The 21,552-nt window shown below is 31.5% G+C and overlaps 2 protein-coding genes across 2 annotated transcripts; one reads left to right on the top strand and one right to left on the bottom strand.

Moving 5' to 3' along the window:
• The first annotated feature begins 4,327 nt into the window (after nt 1-4,327).
• Nucleotides 4,328-6,518, top strand: LOC103489449 (9-cis-epoxycarotenoid dioxygenase NCED2, chloroplastic-like). Its single transcript, XM_008448634.3, has one exon. The coding sequence runs from the start codon at nt 4,461-4,463 to the stop codon at nt 6,258-6,260; it is 1,800 nt and encodes a 599-aa protein (XP_008446856.2). The 5' UTR covers nt 4,328-4,460; the 3' UTR covers nt 6,261-6,518.
• Nucleotides 6,519-13,139: 6,621 nt separating this feature from the next.
• LOC103487742 (pyruvate dehydrogenase E1 component subunit beta-3, chloroplastic-like) lies at nt 13,140-17,534 on the bottom strand. The gene is made up of 4 exons (XM_008446186.3): nt 17,110-17,534; nt 16,925-17,028; nt 16,790-16,833; nt 13,140-14,435 (listed from the first exon to the last, which is right to left on the bottom strand). The coding sequence occupies exons 1-4, from the start codon at nt 17,219-17,221 to the stop codon at nt 13,463-13,465; spliced, it is 1,233 nt and encodes a 410-aa protein (XP_008444408.1). The 5' UTR covers nt 17,222-17,534; the 3' UTR covers nt 13,140-13,462.
• Between the last annotated feature and the right edge of the window lie 4,018 nt (nt 17,535-21,552).

Genomic DNA, 21,552 nt, shown 5'->3' with positions numbered 1-21,552 from the left:
CATAATGCTATGATTTGTTTTTTCTTGTTGGGTCCACTCTCTTTCATGTGAATGAAAAGATCATGTTCTTCCCAAAGTTGATTGTCAGTTAGGTAAACGTTGAATTTTGCAAGAGCTTGAGGTTTTCTTCACCATTATCACACATGTAACCAAAAAGCTATGACAAAAATGGTGCATTTGTATTGAAAATTTATCTGAAGAATTTTTGGACACAATAGGAAAAAACTTACAATAAAAAAATAAAATATACTTGGGTGTATTCGAACTACACTCATTTTTTTTAGCAATCTATCTAAATAGTCAATCATAAATTGTCACGTGATAAATTAAACATGTCTGAAAAGATAAATGTAGTCAGGGCAGCATGACTTGATTTTTGTACGTTTGGCATATATATCTCTGTAATATATATATAAAAGAAAAGTTGGGGAGGGTGAGATGTAATTGAAGTGATGGTGGGATTAGAAAAGGGAGCCCCCAAGCAGAGAGAACCAATGAAAGCAAATGCACAACAACAAGTGGAGTGGAGAAGATAGAGCATATTTCCTATTTTTGCTTCAAGACACTGTCATTTCTTCTTTTATAAAGTTGAGCTCTTTGCTCATCTTTTATTCACTGCCACATGTGTTTTTCACATCATTTCATTAACATTTTTGTTTGTATCTTCCCACTTGACCATAAGAATCCATGCAATTCTCCCTCCCCATGAGTGTTCCATAGTTTCAACGTTGGTGAGAGTGTGCACACATATCTCTCACGTAACTTTGTAAAATGTAATGATTTTATTCTTGTTCAGCTAATAGTACTTAAGTATATATTTATCTCTATATATTATGTGTTTTAGTTTGTTATGCTTTTCTTTATGAAAGATTCTCATGTAAACCAATGTGTGCTTGGAATTAGTATCCAAAATTCACTCTAGTAATAAGTTTTAATCATTGAACTTATTTATTTGTCTCATTTGATCGGTAACTTACTTGAAATCTTAACCAAATAATAACAATCTAGAAAAAGAAAAGGTGAAAATCGGCTTTTCAACTTCCTAGGAAAATTAAAATAGACGAACGATTACACTTATAGTTTTAGATTAGGTTTTCCGTTTGGATTATATTCCTGAATTTAAAATCAAATACTTTCTAACATTCCCATGTTTGAACCCTAATTCGAATCATAGAAGTAAATGAAAGGAAGCTAGTAAAGAAAGCTTGAAGTTGGCCGCTTATGTGTACTAGTCGCTTAATAGGAACGTCATGGATTACTTCTACTTTTAAAGTTTGAGTTAATAACATTTTGCTCTTTCCAACTAATTTTTTATTAGTTATGTTTGAGAAATGATTGTAAATAGAAAATTTGCTAAAAATATTTACAAAAATAATAAATTTTTATCTATATCCATGATAGATTTTAATATTAATATATATATATACACACTATATGTTAGTATCAATCCTTGGTAAATTCTAATTTGTTATATGTTAATTCATTTTACTGTATTCGTAAAATTTTGTTTATGTTTTTAAGTATAAAAATATATTTTATAACTTTGTAAGCAAGTTACAAAAATTATAATTTTTAAAAATTTGTTCTTATTTCTCTTTTGCTTTTCTTTCTTTTTAATCCAAATATCACGAACTAAACTACAATTTAACTCAATCATCAACACCAAAAGAGGTAACTTTTATTGGAAAATATCAAGGAGTAATATATATATCAACCACCAACCCAAACAAGTGGTAAAGGAGATCCAACATATATTCAATTATATGCATTAAGAAAAACAAACATGTGACGTTATCAAAGAACAAAAACAATAGAAAATATACCAAGTGAACTATAAAAATAAATAAATAAATAAACAAATATCCCAAACACATCTCTCTTTATGTGTTTTGATCTCATTTCTTCTTTGTTATTATTAAAGAAATTTAGTCATGTTATTGGTTATCACAAAAATATTCTATTCTATATTGTAGAAATCAAAATAAAATAAACATTTTAAAACTTAAAATAATTAAAACTTTTTTTAAAAAAAAAAATTATGACACATTTCAATTGAAATATTTTTCCAAAAGAAAAAAAATTGCAACTCCATGCTATGTTTTTAAAATTTCTCCCAGAATTTTTAAACCACATTTAGAACTAAAATTGTCATCATATATGGGTTAAAGTTTAGGTGAGTGATATTTTGTTAACATTTAATTAATGTAAGGTTGGGAATGGCTTTTTCTTTTCTTTTTTTTAGATCAACATCGTAATTTTAAATCTTGACGTTGATTTGAAATTTTAAAAACTTGTATTCCAAAGATAGTTTTGAGACATTTATGAACGTTAAGAGATAATATTATTACAATTTTTGAAAACATAGGGATAGTTTATTTTTATTCTATTTCTTTTTTGAAAAAAAAAACCAATAATTTACTGCTTTCAAATTTCCACAAGATCAATTATTTGCATAACTATTATGACCAAAAGAATATGTGTGCAAAGTAAAATGAAAACCAACATAGAAATTACCCATTTTTATATATTAATTGGTAGTCTATGATCAGCAAAGCTAAACTCAATTTTGTTTTTGTTTTCTTTTCCATTTATAGATATTAATAGTTGAATAAGAGAGTAAAAATTTGAATTTACACCCTCTTAGAAAAGGTTCTAATAACTTTACTATTTATGTTTGGCATGTATTGCTCTTGTTTATTTTCATTCTCATTATTAGGGTTTATAGGTGAACTAGGGTTAAATAATAATTTTAGTTTTTTAATGTAGGTTCGAAATCAAGTCTTTACCTTTACTAGTTGTTAAAAGAATATAAAAGTCTATGAATTTTATAATATAGTTTTTATAAAGCAAAAACTAGTTGAAAGTTCTATGGTCGATAATTGCTAAAATAAGTATATAACTCTACGATAATTGGTATATATTATCTTTTTTAATTTGAAGTTAAAATTAGTTTATATCTTTCTAATTAAATGAACATATAGTTAAGCGGTTTTTAAAGGTATATCCAGGGAGGGCCATTTTAGGAAGTTCCAAAACAAACGAAACGATAAGAGGAGTTGAGTTTTTCTTTTGAAAAAGGGTCTGTAGTTATATTAATAAATAAAGTGAGAAGGAGAAGGGGGGAAAAAAAAGAATAAGAGGAAGTTAAAGTTGATTTTGTGTTCAAAGATCTTTCTCTCCTTTTCTTTTCTCATGTGTTGAACATCTCCCAAAGTTTGTGTGGACAGAAACAAGAGCTGTTCATTTGGAACTTTTGAGTGATGTTTACCAAATAATTATAGAAATGACCATTTTACTAATTTTGACTTTTCCTATTAAAAAAAAAAAACAATAATATTGATAGTGATATACTTCAAGGAAGTTTGGTATTAGAATATCACTCATTTCTTAAAAGTAATAATGAGTTTCGTATATTAACCCTATAAATTTTGTTATTCTTTAATGAAAAAAGGATCAGATTCAAAATGTTCTCTGGTGTTTATTAAATTAGGAAAAAAAAATAAAGAAACTAATAACTTGTGATCTAAAAGAAGTGGATAATTAACATAATGATTGAAATTATGGTCATGTTTATACTAGCATTAGGAGTTGAGATATAGTTGTATGGAGACTCATTTTCTTTCGTTTTTTAGTTCAACAATGTATGAGAGGGTGAAAATTTTGAAGTTCCGACATTTTGGTAAAGAAAAAATATATGCCATAATCAATAAAATTATGCTCATGATTAACATAATCATACAGTAACTCTTTGTGTTAAAAAAGGGTACATATCACATTTGAAAGTATGGTTAAAAAGCTTTAAGACTTAAAGCTACTACATATACTAACAATCACCTTCTTTTATTACGGCCATGCATGTCATTAGAATTTCAAAGTTAAGTATGTTTAACTTGAAACAGTTCTCCTAAGAATTTTCTAAGAATTATGAGTGAAAAGACAAAACATCTTAAAAAGACTCATGTTCAATTCGATGACTTTGAATTTAGAGCTATACCTTACGTTAATAAGCCGTGTCTTTCTTTTTGGTGATTCAGCTATAGAACTTCAAAGTTTAGTTAAGCGTATTTTAACTTTAAATCATTTTATGTTAAAAAAAATTTCCAAGAAATATATGAGTAAGAATAAAGCATAAAAATGTGGGAGTAATAATGTGTGGAATAGGGAAGTTGGAAATGGAAGAGGTTTGACATCCCCAAGTGCCAATCCAACAAAATAGCCACGTGCTCTTTTCTAACATTTGTCTAAGGTGGACCAAATTTCTAAACCCTCCCTTTCTCTATATAAATAAATGCCTTCTTCTTTCTCTCAATTGTCCCCTCCAAAATTTCAATCTCTCTCTCCCTCTCTCTATACAAATTCAAATTCTTTCCTTTTTTTTTTTTTTAATAAAGAAAAAGAGAAGAGAAGTAGAACTCCTCTCTTTTCAACCAAAAGAAAAAGAAAAAGAAAAAAAAAAGGCTATGGTATTCTCATCAAGTTCAACCTCACCCCACTTTGTACTTGAACAAAAGGGCTTGGGCTTGGGCTTGGGCTTGGGCTTGGGGTTTCCAAAAAACCCCATAAACATTGTGAAGAAAAAGCCCAATCAAAGAAAAGAGGTGATTTCATTCGCACTAAACTCCCCGTTTGTGTTCCATTTCCCGAAACAGACCAATAAACCCCCAAGAATCACAGAACACCACACTTCCAAATGTCGTCATCCTTCCCACTGGAATTTACTGCAAAAAGTAGCTTCCACGGCCTTCGACATCCTCGAACAAACCTTTCTAAATAACGACAACCAGAATCTTCCTAAAAACTTCGACCCACATTTCCAAATCGTCGGAAATTACGCTCCTGTTCCGGAACAACCAGTTTCTCATTCACTTCCCGTCACCGGCGTCATCCCCGATTGGATTAATGGCGTCTATCTCCGAAACGGTGCAAACCCATATTTCCAACCCCTCGCCGGACATCACCTTTTCGACGGCGACGGCATGATTCACGCTGTCACAATCGGTGGAGGACGTGCAAGCTACGCCTGTAGGTTCACTGAAACAGAGAGGCTCGTCCAAGAAAAATCCATCGGTCGGCCGGTGTTTCCTAAGGCCGTCGGCGAGCTTCATGGACATTCCGGCATTGCTCGTCTCCTTCTATTCTACGCTCGAGGATTTTTTGGATTAATCGACCACCGTCACGGCACCGGAGTCGCCAATGCGGGTTTAGTTTACTTCAACGGCCGTCTTTTGGCCATGTCAGAGGACGACCTTCCGTACCAAGTCCGTATCACTCCTTCCGGTGACTTGATCACCGTCGGGAGGTATAATTTCGAGGGCCAACTCAATTCTCCGATGGTCGCTCACCCTAAAATCGATCCGGAATCTGGGGAACTTTTTGCCCTCAGCTACAATTTCACTCGCAAGCCGTATCTTAAACACTTCCGATTAACACCAGATGGGAAAATGTCGCCGAAAATCGATATTCCATTAGACATTCCGACGATGATTCACGATTTCGCCATAACAGAGAAATTCGTCGTGATTCCAGACCAGCAAGTCGTATTCAATCTTCAGAAAATGCTCACCGGCGGATCTCCGGTAATGTACGACGAGAAAAAGAATCCCCGATTCGGGTTCTTACCGAAAAACGCAACAGACTCGTCGAATCTCACGTGGGTTGATTCTCCCGCTGACACATTCTGTTTCCATCTGTGGAATGCGTGGGAAGAAACAGAGTCAGACGACGTCTTTGTGATCGCGTCTTGCATGACCCCACCGGATTCCATTTTCAACGAACGAGACGAGGAATTCAAGGCAGTCCTAACCGAAATCCGGTTCAATTTGAGAACCGGGAAATCGTCTTCCCGGCCAATCGTATCGGAATCGGAGCACATGAACCTAGAAGTCGGAGTTGTGAACCGGAAACGACTCGGGAGGAAAACCCAGTACGTTTATTTGGCAATTACAGATCCCTGGCCGAAGGCCTGTGGGTTTGCGAAGGTGGATGTTTCGTCGGGAGAGGTAAAGAAGTATATTTATGGCGATGAACGGTACGGCGGAGAGCCATATTTTTTGGGAAGAGAAATGGGTTTTGGTTGCGAGGAAGAAGATGATGGGTATATAATGGTTTTCGTCCACGATGAAAAGGAATGGAGATCAGAGCTTCAGATTGTGAACGCCATTGATTTGAAATTGGAAGCTTGTGTGGAACTGAAAAGTAGAGTACCTTATGGTTTTCATGGCACGTTCGTACATGCTAATGACTTAAGACATCAGGCATAGCTTGGTATGAATCGTTGGATGAGGCTACTACAATGTGATTGTTAATCATAACACGTAGATTCGAAAATTTGTAGGATTAGGAATTGTTTTTGATGCCTAAGTTTTGGTTTTGGTTATGTAGGAGGATGGGATGTGGTGTATTTTAGTGGTTGAGTAAGTTTAGTATAATGGATTTATTTATTTGTTGAATTAAATGTGATGAGATTGTAGCAATAAAAATATATCACATCGAAAACAGACTTTGTGACTGAAGGTAAATTATTTGAGAAATCCCAACAATTTTATAGCAAGTGTAATTAAAAATCAATAAAGATACAAAAAGAAATTACCATTACTTTTTAAGTCTGGAAGTATTAATGAAATTTTTAAAAGTTTAAAAATATTTTTCAAACCAACTCTCTATAATTTAGTCTATAATATTTAATGATTAGCCTTTTTAATTAACAAACTAAATTTGATTACTTAATAATTATGAAAATTTTTAAATGTCCCATTCCTAATGTTCATGTTGACTATACTGATCAAAGCTCATGTTAACATATTAGGTACATCCTATAATGCATCTTTCTATATCATGTACTTCTCATCTCTCCACAACACAAAAATAAATTTAGAAATTATTTTAAAAAATATAACTTTTTTTTTTTTGTGCCGTGGAAAGATAGAGACCATATGAGATTGGTACATCCGGATCCACCCAAAATTTTTCCTTTTATGTTATTAGTTGATAAATGTTTTTATTCTTTGTTTTGTTTTTACTTTTTGTTATTTTTCTTCAACGACTTAATTGATAAATGCTTGTAAATTGAATCGATAATCAAAATTTATTTACATATCGAAAAACTCATAGATATCATTAATATGTCATGGATAAATAAAAAAATCATATATGAACAAAAGTACCAATAAAATTAGGTTAATTAGTCTCGAGTTTGAGTCTAGGCTTCGTTTGGGTCCTATCCCAAAACTTAATTTCTTGATCAAACTCACAATTTGGCTAAACTTGGCCTTCCTAGTCAAGAAAATGTGTGTATATTTTATCAAAGTATATGAATGCTTTACAACAAATTAAGATGCATAGGATACAAATATACAAAAGAAAGAATGAAATAAAGAAACAACTAAATTAGACTAAAATATTGGTAATTTACGATTCTCACATAAACATATAAGGTAACATTAGGTTTCGTTAGTTCTTCATTTTTTATACTTGGGAGATGAATTTGACATAACCCCAAATCACACACATACAATTAGTATGTTCAGTGATCAAAATGTTACCTTTGATCAAGGTTAAGTATTACAATAAGATGTGTGAACCAGTTCTCCCTTTTTGTCATGTTCATTTGAATCCTAACACATATTTTTCAACTTGTTTTTTTAAAGAGCTTGATTGTTTTAAATTTGTCCAATCGATTACATCTTTTTAGTCCAAAATTAAAATAGATATTTACAAAGTATAAATAAGTAAAATATAGATAAAACTAGGGTTCTAGATAATCTAAAACTAGATTTCCAAAACTTTGAATATTGGTATAATTAAATTTATGGTAGAAAACAAATAAACACAGATGCATTATAAATAACTCCATAGAGTTGGGGAACTCCACTATCAAACTTCATAAGTCAATTTTTTAGCACACTTTTTCTTATTAATATGGGAAAAGAAGAGAAAAAGATTTCCATTTTGTTTGTTTTTCTAATTAATACACAAATATTTGATTGAGAAACATTGGCTTATGAGATTCAATGCACTGTTCTTTTCTTTTCTTTTCTTTTCTTTTCTTTTCTTTTCTTTTCTTTTTCTTTTTCTTTTCATTTGTTATGGAAAATTCAAAAGGTTTTTTTGTTGTTTTGGGAGAAAATTAGAGTTTGGTTAATATAACATTTTTGTTTCTTGCTTTTGAATATTTTCTAAATAGAAGTGTTTGATAAGGACCCATTTCCATTTCTTACTTTTTGTTTCCTTTTTTTTTTTTCTCTATTGTTTTCTTCATAATAAAGAAAAGTAAAAGAAAAACTATTCTTTTAAAGGAAATATGTCCAAAATAGAACGTTTCGCAAAATAGTTTGTCAAATATAATTAATTTTGCTTTTTAATGATTTTTTTTATGGAGCGTAAATAATTTGTCGATTTTTTATTTTTGAAAAAATCTCAATTTTAAATGACAAAGCTCTAAAATATTTATAAATAAAGCAAAATATCACAATTTAAATGTGATATAGACCTTAGACTTCTATCTGTGTCTAATAGACATAGCTATAGGTAAAGTAGTCTTTCGTGGTTCATCTAGATAGACTGTGTGTGATGTTTTGTTATATTTTATAGATATTTTAGTTCATTTTGCTACATTCGAAAATAGCCTAAAATAAAATAGTTACCTATTTCTTTTCCTTTTTTGTTTATTGAAAAAAATACATGTTTGGTCATCATTTTTCTTATTTCTTATGTTCTGTTTGGTAACCATTTGGATTTTATTTTTAAATTAAGCTTATAAGCATTACAGTTAAAACATATTATTATTATTATTATTATTATTATTATTATTATTATTATTATTATATATTTACATATACAATAGGTATTAATGTTAACATAATTTTTTTCATGCATATTTGATATATTTAACCCAAAACCAGTGACTTTTATGCATAAGTTTTAAATTTTTAGGAGATATTTTTAAAATAGCGGTACGAATCAAATTATTTATAAAATATAATACAATTTTAGATGTTATCGATGGTAAGCCACCTTTCATCAAACACATTGAGAACATTTTTTGTTTGACCCCTAAATGATTGATTAAAATCGAAGAATTTAAAAGTTTACTGTATATCTTGTAAATATTTTCACCAATTTTATTGTTTATAATAATTTTTTTATTTTTAATCTAAATTTTGAAAAAGAAACCTTAGTTAACATTATTATTTCGTTTTTCTTGTTTTTAGTAGAAAACAAATCATAAGAAACTTAAGTATATAGTTACCAATATGCAAATATACTTTTATTAGAAAAATAAAAATAAAAATAAAAATAAAAATAATGAAAAATGAAAAACACACAAATTATTCAAAGGCCCTACTGAAATTTGCAATTATTTGAGGGCTGCTGTGCAAAATTGTGGTTTTCTTTTTTCTTTCTAAAAGACCCTTTTCCACAAAACGCCACCGTCCATAATGCTCATAATCCACCAATTCAACGTTTTGTTTGTTTACAACTTCTTTTTCCAAAAATTTACATGAAAATCATCAAATATATATCTTCATACCCCAACAAAATAAAATGATATTGTAATGACATTTAGGGGCACTTTGAATGGACTAACAAATTGTTTTTCAAAATTTTATTTCGAGCCTACATTAATTTACTTTTCAAATTAAACACTTGAAAATATCATTCAGACGCGCTCTTAGTCAACACATTATTAGACTTAATATCTTTATTGCAATCATATATGTCCTCATTTGCCTATCACCCCTCGTACATCCTTACCTTGATTATTGGTTCTTTTTTTTCTTCATTTGAGAATTTGACACTTCTTGTTTTCCTTCATATTAAACAGACCGATACATAGTATCTTATTTTGTATCCTAGCTTAGTCAAAAGTTAACTTACCCACCATATAATTTAGTGATTGAAATATCATTTGTAAACATCACATTTAAAGTGTCTCTAGTCTCTTAGATGACTTTCTATATCATTTTGAATGTGAACATATTTTTATGATTAGATGCACCCGCCTTTTATTATTATTATTATTTTTTACAATAATGGTAGTTTGTACATACTTATATGAAGAAAACATTAGTTTCCAAATCTCTTTGAGATAATATTAAAAAATTTCACAATTAATTTAACTCCAACCTTCCTCCATCAATATATATTTGGCTAACATGGAGGTTGACCCTTAGTCTTAGAGCATAGTTGAAGCCAAGAGAAGGGGAGGATGGCTATAGTTGAAGACAAGAGAAAAGGAGAGGAGATGACCAAATGGTTTGGAATTGGAAGATTTTGATGGTTTAATCATGCTAGTCAAGTAAACCAATTTTAAAATTGAACATTTTTGATAAGGCATGAGTTCAAGTATCATCATAGTTTCTTTGGACTAATGAATTCATTCATTTAGATTGACTGTCTCCATGTGGAAAAATCCTAAAAAGAAAGAGTTTCTAAAAAAACGAGAAAAAAGAATTGGATTGGGAGAGGAGAGTGGAGTCAAACTAGATATATTAAATCGAATTGCTATAAGCAACCCTTGTGGATATTTCAAAGAATGATTCTTAAATTCGTGGAATTCAAGATATGAATAATTGGTTTACGTAAGGGAAGAAACACATGTATATGTTATATTAGATATTAACTAGTTATATAGGCCGAATTCAAGATATATCTAATCTGATTGTGAATTTAGACAGAGCTTACAATGAAAGTCCTTCTGTTTCGGCTGTAACGTAATTTTGAATTCAATATTGAATGAATAGAGAGAGATTAAATCAAGAAAAACAATGGAGAATTCAAAGAATGCTTTAAAAGAAATGGAAGAACAAAAGTCGTATGGACTCACAAAAACTGCCTAGATGGTAAAAGGAATTAAAAAAGAGAGATCGAAGTAGTTTGGACGATTCAATAATATTATTACTTCAATTCGTAATTTCTAGTTGGATAAATCTTACTGATGGAATAATAAGTTATAATTCATTGGTTAATTGTATTATTAACCATTTCTTTCTTTTGGTGGGAAGAACTTATCATGAATCCACTGATTTCTAACGCTTCCGTTATTGTTCCTGGGTTGGGCGTCAGACTTGCTTCTATTGGACCTGGGATTGGTCGAGGTACTGTTGCAGGCCAAACTGTAGAAGGGATCGTGAGACAACCTCAGGCAAAGGAAAAAATCCAAGGTACTTTATTGCTTAGTCTGGCTTTTATAGAAACTTTAACAATTTATGGACTGGTTGTGACATTATTAGCACTTTTATTTGCGAATCCTTTTGTTTAATCCTAAAAAGATTACATATTATTTTCGTATTTTATTTACTTGAACTTGCTGCTCTTGCTTTTTCGAATTAAATGAAGTTTTCACTCCTACAATTACTTATTCGTTGGGACAATAATCTATAGGAAGGATTGATTTGAGGATGAGCAAAAACTATTGATGGTTTAATCTATCGGTATCTATCACTAATTAAATTTGAAACTTTGTTACATTTTGTAAATATTTTGATTCAATATTTGAAAATGCTCTAAATATTTAATCTAACAATTAGGGAAAAAAAAAAAGAGAAGAGATGTGGATTAAATCTTTATTTATCATGGATGAATCCTAAAATATTAGGATGACATCTTCATGGCCGACTAGTTTGTTATGTTTATATCTCGTAAGATTTCAAATATCATTAGTAACAAACTTTACTTCATTGTATGTTTTATTTTTCGTTTTAATTGTAGTTATATCTCCGTAAAAGTATAATAGATCCTTACATTTTTAAAAATTGGCGCATGATGATGTAGTAGTATCTGGTGCTTCTTGTTTGGCCAAACAGGTGTGGTATAAAATTAAAATAATGAAGTTGAATCTAAGAATCCTTGACAACAGGAAGGAAATTGATTTTGGGATGAAAAAGCCTTTTTGACTTTTCATTTATGTGGAAAGGGTGCAGTACTGTTGGCAGAGTCGTCATCAACCTCGGAGTTAGCAACTGAGTGAGCTATGAACAAATACTGATTTAATGCACCAAAATTCAGAAGCCAACCTATGGTGTGGCACGTGTGAACATCCCCTGAGATGGATTCAATATAAACGAAAGTAGAACTGTCAAACATGGGAGCCTATGCAAAGGAAGCACGGCGGCAAGGCCATAAGGTCCTGTTTGGCTCCCACATCCGCCGCCGTTGGTCGGTACGTCCTTTTTTCTCAGCTCACAAATGACCCACAACACAATATTATATATATATATCTGTCTTTGTTATTGACACCCGTTGATGATCGTCAAAAACTAACATTTAAAGTTTTTAACTTTTACAAATAGCAGAATGAACAACAAGACCAAAACAGAAATTGAACTTCTTCAGATGACACATCCAAAATGTCATTTCTTTTGGACATTCTCTATAAAATTTCTACCAGGAACAAGCTAAATTTAACTTCGCTATAGAATTTCTATCGGAGCTAGCTATTGTTTTGTGTGTAATCTCCCTGTATTCACTTAATATTTTGAAAATATTATGTATGTAGTCTTCTTCAAATTTCCTATTTCTAATCCAATTTTCTAATTTTGATTCTCGTGACAATACAAAAAGATTATGTAAGATTTGGAAAAATTATATACAATATTAGTCATTCTCAGTTTTCGTCCTGATAGAAACTTAGTTAGAAAGTTCAATGGAATCGTTATTTGAATGTGCCATTTTTTTTGTGCACATATGAGGCCATTAAAACAATGGATGACAATGAGCGTTATTCGTGAAAGGTATACAAGTTTTTAGTCTATTTCAGACCATTGTCCTGTGCATCACCACAACCACACACCTTAATTTGGTTTCCACTTTCCACGTAATGGGGGCTCTATTGCCTAAGTTAGAACATACATGTTAATTCTTTCATGTTAGAGAGAAAAAGAATGGTTTCGCTTATGAATCTCACGAAGGTTGACCAAGTGATGATGTCAGAATTTGCTTAACTTTTTCTTATGTGCATCTTTCATCGAGCGTGTTCTCCAAGTATTTGGAACTTGTCAATTTTCTTTTTGTTTTTGGTTGTAAATGAACATTTCAAGTAGAAATCGCATATGATACCAACAAAAATGTGTCATAATAGATTCATAAACACGGTCGTTGTCCTTGAGAAAACACAAAATACTAAAAGAGTGACAGCCAAATTGAATAACTCATCCATCAGGTAATATTAGAAACAAAATGGTTCATAGATCCTATAGGAACTGATAAAGACCCCCCCATATTGCTTGGCCCTATTTCTGACTTTGACAATTACATAAACAAGTTTGAAAGAAGAATGAAACCAGGGGGGAATGAGAGAAAACAAACAATCAAACTGTTACAGAGTTCTCAACAATGAAAAATTGCTCAAAGATATAAAGCGGAACTTTCTTTAAAACTAACTCGATGGGGGTTGAACAGAGAGAAATAACTCTTCTATGACTGAAGTCCAAGCACAGATTGGCTATAGCTGCTTATAAACTAATTATTGGCAAAGTTGTTCAACAGCAGTGACAATTTGGGCAGGTTGGACCACTGTCCAATCTTCCAAAGTCCCTGCATAAGGGGTTGGCACATCCTGAGACGACAAGCATACAATTGGTGCATCTAAATAATCATGGAAGTTCTCCGTGATTGCTGCTGTCAAACTAGCACCGATTCCACCAGTTCTCATGCACTCCTCGACGATCAGTACTCGATGAGTCTTTTTCACTGAATTACCAATAGTGTGAAGATCAAATGGCTTCAATGACCTGATGTCGATTACTTCGGGATCATAACCTTTGTTTACAAGAGTTTTAGCAGCTTGCATCACATGATACCTCATCCGAGAATATGTCAATATCGTGACATGCTCCCCAGGTCTAACCATCTCAGCTTCTTCGAGAGAACAGATGTATTCTTCATCTGGAATTCTTTCTTTTAAGTTGTAAAGCAAAACATGCTCAAAGAGGATCACGGGATTCTCACTCCTGATGGCAGCTTTCATCAAACCCTTTGCATTATAAGGTGTTGAACAAGCAACCATCTGGATTCCAGGGATTGACTGAAAGTATGACTCGAGACGTTGCGAGTGCTCAGCACCAAGTTGACGTCCAACTCCACCAGGCCCACGAATAACAATTGGTATCTTGAACTGCCCGCCAGACGTGTAGTGAAGCATTCCACAATTGTTTGAGATTTGGTTGAAAGCAAGAAGAAGAAATCCCATGTTCATACCCTCAACAATTGGCCTCAACCCCGTCATAGCAGCTCCAATGCCCATACCTGTGAAGGAGTTTTCAGCAATAGGCGTATCGAGAACTCTAAGATCACCATATTTGGTAGCTAGACCTTTAGTCACTTTGTAAGAACCACCATAGTGACCCACATCTTCACCCATGACACAAACACGTGGGTCCCTATCCATTTCTTCCTCCAAACCTTCTCTTAGTGCTTCAAAAAGCAAGAGTTCATGCCTGAGAAAGAATAATGAAGCGACTAAATATAAAGATATTTTGATAACGTACATTGATGGTTGTGATCAATCATGTGAAAGGTGATCCAACCACTTGACTCAAATAAATGAGTCGCAAAATATTAAATTTGTAACAAAATATGTAAATATTATTTTAAACTAAATGTGCTAATGCAATCAACTATCACACCTCTATAAAAATTACCCATAAATAAAAGTTACACATGAAACATGGCAGAATTTAAGAACCATCATTTATTGAACAAACTAACAAGTACAACGTGAGCTACTGTGGTACACAATCTGTTCAATCTCTCAGACTGTCCTGGAGCCATATTTTATGAGTCTGTATACTGAGTCCAAAATGCAGAGTGGCTAAAAATTTACACATGCACATGCACATGCACATGCACATGCACATGCACATGCACAGGTATAAATCGTCTCCTTGAATTATTACAATTAGCATCACAGTAATTTACAAAGGGCATCCCCCTACTCAGTCCAGCAACAATTTCTACTTGTGCACTAGCAGCCACCCCTAAACTCAAAAGAAGATAAATAATTCCTACCAACCAAAATCCCTCCCTAGTCCCTAACTGAGAACAATGTTAGACCAATCCATCCAGAAAAAGCACATCTTCCTATGCAGAATTAGAAGCCAAAGCACTACCAAGAGGGCTTGAACCAAATTGTGTAAAGGAAAAGCACCTATCAAGAAGCTGAACCTAATTCCCCACATCTCTCAACACACAACACATGCAGTCACCTAGGACCAAGGAATTATGGATACTCTGTTTTAGTTAAAGTGTCCTTACAAGCATAAGAGGTTCGAATACATGTCCAACATGCTAAAAAACATTTGAAATTATTTCTTTTTATTTGAACATGGCTTGGACACACTGTGGGGAAAAAAATTAAAGCCTAGTCCATGTAACGCCAACCTACAAAGTAAAGTGATGTGAAAATTATTTGTATAGCGCAATTAATAGTAATGTTGTTGATTTAGATTAGTTGGTATTTTAGGTTTAATTAAGTATTCTTCCTATTTCCTTGTAAGGCTATAAATAGCCACTTCGTGTTGCAATAGGATGGTTTTAGAATCCTATGTGAGTATAGAACATAGTTCTTTGGAGAGTTCCACTCAACTCTTAGGGATAGATTTTCCTTGTTTGGCTATGGATTTACTTTGATACTCCAACCCACACCTGCTTCGTCACATAGTTAACCAAATTCTTCTATATCTTCTAATTCTTAAAACGTTGTTAATTTAGAGGTTTCATCTATTTGAAGTATTAAATATAACATCATATACACATATAATCTAGGGGTTTTTTTCAAAAATAATAGTAATAAAAACAAACAAACTATTTACACTCCTCAATGACAAAAATCAAGATTCTATGAAGTGTAAATATTTTGTACATTTTGCTATTTTTGACAATTTCCCTACAATCTATAATCTACAATTTTTCAAACTAAAGTAAATTAATGTGTACATCCCCAATGTCTTTGTGCCATCTGTCATATTTGTAGCATGTGTATGTGGCCATGCTTCTTACCATATCACTAGGTAAGCATAAAAACCCAAACCCCGTCAGCAAAATGCAGCCTATAAATAACCTTACTGACACTTGTAATTCTATGGCTTGTAGCCACCTCTAAGATGCTTGCACTAGACTCAAGGACATTCTCCATAAAACCATTGCTCCTTCAAACTTAGGAAGCAAAAGGGTAATTGCTAAAACCATTTAACAAGGTTGACTAGAAATGCTTATTGGAAGCCCTTGCTAAAGGAAAAGGCCATGACCCTAAATGGAGATCATCAACGATGTTATTTTGTACTTCTACCACTTCCTTCTTCGTCTTCCCCCTAACCGCCTGTCAATGCCTCTAAAGGTCTTGGACAAGACAACCCTCTCCTCCCTTTTATCTTTGGTGTCGCTGCTAATGTTTTCACTAACTTGCTCATCAAAGGCAAATACCATCAAGAAAATTATAAGTCTAATACCCCCCATCACAACCTTTCATAAAAAAGTTGGCGACGTGCTCTGTGAAGTAAAGATCAGAAGATAATTACGCATCTATTACATGCAATGGAGTTCCCAATTCGAAACATGCTATGTAATTTAAAGAAAGTAAAAAAGAGATCCCAATTCCCAAAATTGTCTCGTTAAACTTAAAAGATAACAAACTCGCCAATCTCTTCATTTATATATGGGTTTGAGTAATAGAGTCCACTCAAGTACAAACATTGAAATTCAAAGATGGAAAACACCAAATAAATAGTGGGCAATGTTAATTAACAGAAGTAAATAACATTTCACATTGAGAGATTAGAAAACTATAACATACCCTGGTTTCGATGTAGTCGAAGCCGATGAAGTATCAGCCTTGGTCTAACAAAGAAGTAAAACACACAAACAAACAAACGTGTCATTCCTAACAAACATGGCTTAATCAACCAAAAAAGTAAGAAAACCAACTAACCGCAACTGCATTAGTGATCAAATGCTGGGAGCGAGATCTAGGGGTAAAAGCACGGTTAGCTCCTCTTCCGTCAGATCGAACAATAAAGAAACGACCTTTCCTCTCTGAATCAAATAAAAGAAAAAACGACAATTAGAGACGAAACTAAAACATGGGATTTAGCAAAAGAGAGAAAAGAAAAATACCAAAAGAAGAGAGGGATCTGGAAGGGTGAAGGAGGGAGGTGTTGGAAGAATGTAAGGAGTTGGGAGGTGACAAAGCGGAGCCAGCTCCAAGGGCGTGGAAAACAGTGGCCATTTGGGATCTACGGAAGGGAAGATGAATAAAGGAAAGGAAGGATTTATAGGAAATGGGGGCGGAGAAAAAGAGGAATGGAGATGAAATCGAGCTTGAAGAGTTGATAATGGTGGGTGTGTCCTTTAGGAAAATTGAATTGAATTGAATTGAATTGGTGCTGATGCTGCCTCTTCTTTTCTTTCTTGGTTGTTCGTAGAGATTGGCGATTTAAGTGGAGGAATAACAACAGCCACATCCTCGTGCTCTACTTCGTATTCATCGCCCCCTCTTTTTCCATTTTCTTTCTTTCTTTTTCTTTTTCTTTTTCCTTTTTACTTTTAATTTTAGATTAAAAAAATTCCAAATCAATATATACAAAACTTTATTCCAAGGATAAATACATACCAACTAAATTCGGGTTTGGGTTTTTTAAACTAATAATGGTATCAATTTAAACCTTATATTTTAGTGTTATCAATTTCTGTATCAATTTTAAATTTTAAATTTTTATAAATGCATTAATTTATATCTTAACCTTTTATAAATACATCAATTTAAACCTTCAACTCTAGAGTTTAAGGTGTAAATTAATACAATTATTAGTTTAGAGTTTTAAGTTGATATAATCACAAAGTTTAGAGCTCTAATTTGAAAATTTTCTTTTATGATTAGAATTTCACAAGAAATTTGACTATTTTAATGAAAAATGTTTTTTTCCCACTAAAACTAGATTTTAAATAAGCATTGTCTTTACTCGGTCATTAGGGATGTTCATAAGTTGGATTAAGTTCGACAAAACATTTTATAAATGTAACTATGCAACTCAATTGTTCTTGTTGTAAATTTCGTCAATCCAAATTGAAGGATAAACAAGCATGTCAGTAGAAGAATCGAAAAAAAACATTCTAATTCATCTAATTATCGTGAAATTTAAATTGAATAAAAATGAGAAATAAAAATACTAACCTTTTGAATTTGAAATTCTTCTTCGATTCTTGATCGCCTCGTCAATCCATAGACGACCACAAGAGTCTTCTCTAGTATTCTCAAGCTTTAAAATGTGATTATTGAATCAAATCGATGATCAATTAGGTGTGTTTTCAAGAGAAATCGAAATTCAAAAAAATTCCATTGACCACCACCGATTACTCGATTGATTTGAGTAATATATACACACTTCAAATGCAAACCCGTTTTATCAAATTATTGACACTTAAGTTGCTTGAAATGAATTTGTAAGTGTGGTTCAATGGCCTTACCCGCAAGTAGCTTTACTCAAAATTTACTTTACAAGTACATTTTCAAATTTCAAATTGATTTTGATTTTTAAATTGAAATTCATAATTTCAGTTTATTTGATTTTCTAAAGTGGATTTTTCAAGAGTAATAAAAAATATATAAATATTTGAAAACTTTCGTAAATATAATAAAACACACTTATAACAAAACTCGTGAAACTAGCCATTTTTTAAATATTCTAGGTTTTTCATTTGTCATTTCGCATTTCTTCTTTTCCTCACTGCGATTCTTTCATCGTCTTCCTCCTCGCTACGATTACTCGTCTTTCTTCTTTTTCTCTTCTTTTTTTGTTGCGATTTCATCTTTCTTCCTTTCTAATTCTTTTACGTTCATTAATCTTTCCATTGTCTTTCTTCTTTCTTTTTTTTCGCTACAATTTGTTTTCATCATCTTTCTTCTTTTATGATTCTTTTTTTACGTCATTTAAATTTAGGTAACCAAATCTTTTTTTCGCTACGATTTGTACAAAAAATAACAAAATCTAAAAGATTGTTTATAAAGAATCTTGAAAAAAAATCATTTAGATTGGAGTAATCAAATGTAAATGATCATGTAAAAAAAATAAATCATTAAGTAGACAAATCTAAACGATCATGTACCAAAAGAATTAAAAAAAATCGATTAGCCAAACCTCGTGTGGTTAGATTTGGGTCCAAATCTAAACAATAGTGTAAGCAAATTTAAATGTAACCAAATTAAACGATCATGTACTAAACAATAGCCAAATCTAAATGATCGTGTAATATTATATTACACGCGTTGTGGTTGACAGAACATTTTTGGTATTTTACATGGTGGGTCTGGGCTTTTTCCGTCTTCAGAATTGTTCTATACAATATGAATATTTTACCGCTTTTTTATATTTTCAAAAAGATCCCTAAATTATTTATACTTTATGGCAAAAAAAACTACTAAAAATAAAAACTCATTACACTTATTTTGTGCAAAATGCAAATAGTTGGTTCATTTTGTCATTTTTTACGATTCTCAAATATAATTATAATTATTTGTTAATTTAATATTTTATTATTAATTAATAATAATAAAATAATTATATTAAATCAAAACCCCATCAATCCAATTCGAATCTCTATTCAAATTTTCTAGTATTCAAATTATATTTAAATATCACTCGTTTTTCAAAAGTCCGTTAACGATATCAAATATGATTAAGGAAAATTAATTCAAACTGTTCAAATTTTTTCGATATTTAAATCTTATTTAGATATTGCTCGTTTCACAAAACTTGTTAATTATTTCAGATGTTATTAACGAAAGTTAATTCAAACTATTTGAGTTTTCGGATCACCCTATTCTAATTTTATAACCATAAAGAGCTAATAGATGGACATGGTGTAAAGAGAAGTTCATGGTTAGATCAAAATTAAGGGATAATTTCGTATAAACAAGAGTTCATGTTTAGCTTAGGATTAAGGTTAAGTTTACATAGGTCATCAAATCAAAGAAATAGTCAGTTTTAAATAGTAAATAGTGTTATAATATAAAAGTGACTATTTCGTAATTTGGTCTTATGTAAACAATTTACATAGGATGTTTCCACTTTCAAGTCTCTACATGGACGATTTAGAATCACATCGTTTGTACTAACTACAAAGCGAGTCATGTTACCAGAATAAAGTGCCCAACTTTATTCATATACTATAGATCGTTTAGGCTATGAACTCGAAGTTAATCCACGTTTATGTTTCTACATAATTTTAAAAGTTAAGATAACATCAAGACCTTAATTTATTGGATTCAACATTATAGTATTTTATTCTAATAATAATTTCATCAATATTTATTAAATAGAATATGATATAATTTACAAACTACAAGTTTTAGAATATAAAATCCAACTCAAATAACTTTTTATAATTAAGCAGTACACCAAACTCAATTCAACCATACATGAAATATTTGGTTTGAGCTACTCTCAAAATTTATTTTAAGTTTTATCTTGATAATAAAAAGAAAGTTTAATATATGTAAAAATTAAATTTAATTGTTTTTATATATTGAATTAAGATTGGCAATTAAGTTTCAATTTATAGTGGAAAAAAAGTGTTGTATCATTGTCGGTTAGTAATAGGATTTGCTTTAAAATGTTATTTCTTGTCGAGATCTTTGAATCAATCTGTTACTTTAAATTAGTCTACCCTTAATAGTTAATGATATGAATAGTTATTGATATTCTCGTATCATTGATATAATATATTTGGATATTATTTTTTTCTTTTTTTTTTTCTTTTGTCAACTCTTTTAAATAAGCTTCCGAGTAGTCAATGATATACTTCTATCACTAACTATATCACTAATAGTTAGTGATAATATTATATTATTATTTATTAATAACATAATATGCTTGAAAATTGTATTTTTTTGTCAACTTCTCTAAATTAATCTAAATTTGATAATTAGAGAGTCTTCTTGTTAGATTATCGGATACACAATGGATACAACCCACTTTTACTTGTTATGTAATCCAAATCGTTCATGTATAGAGGTACGAGTGAGGAGATCCTATACAAAAAGTTTGTATAAGACTCGATTGCAAAAATTTCTCTTTGTAATTTTGTTAATACAAGAGATTAATATTTCACAGGAAGATCAAATTTAACTCAATCTTGATCTGAATAAGCTATGAACTCTTGTCTATGAGGGCCCACCCTTTAGTTTACATGGGTGAGAGTGGTCCAAGTCGTCGACTTAACATGTTTACCGTCTTAGGGACTTGACCGAATACAAAATTGGGAACGTAATCTCACAAGATGGTGTTTAGAGTAAGTAAGTAGTTCCCTTAAGTGATGACTCGAAAACTAATGGGCGCAATACTCTCACTGACCCAAGAAGGATTTAATTTATGGTTGGATCATAAACAAATTGTTCATGCGATGATCAATGGTAATTAAAAACATAAAGGTAATTAAAGGGGTAAAATGAACATTGATCAAATTGTAATTACAAACAACATATGGATGATCGACTTATGTGAAATTATTATATCTATAGACGTAACGTGTCTTATAATGCATAAGAGTGGAACTATGGGT

The sequence above is a fragment of the Cucumis melo genome, chromosome 12 (assembly GCF_025177605.1).
Source record: "Cucumis melo cultivar AY chromosome 12, USDA_Cmelo_AY_1.0, whole genome shotgun sequence".
Taxonomy (NCBI): Eukaryota; Viridiplantae; Streptophyta; class Magnoliopsida; order Cucurbitales; family Cucurbitaceae; genus Cucumis; species Cucumis melo.
This window is presented reverse-complemented; position numbering and strand designations above follow the sequence as displayed.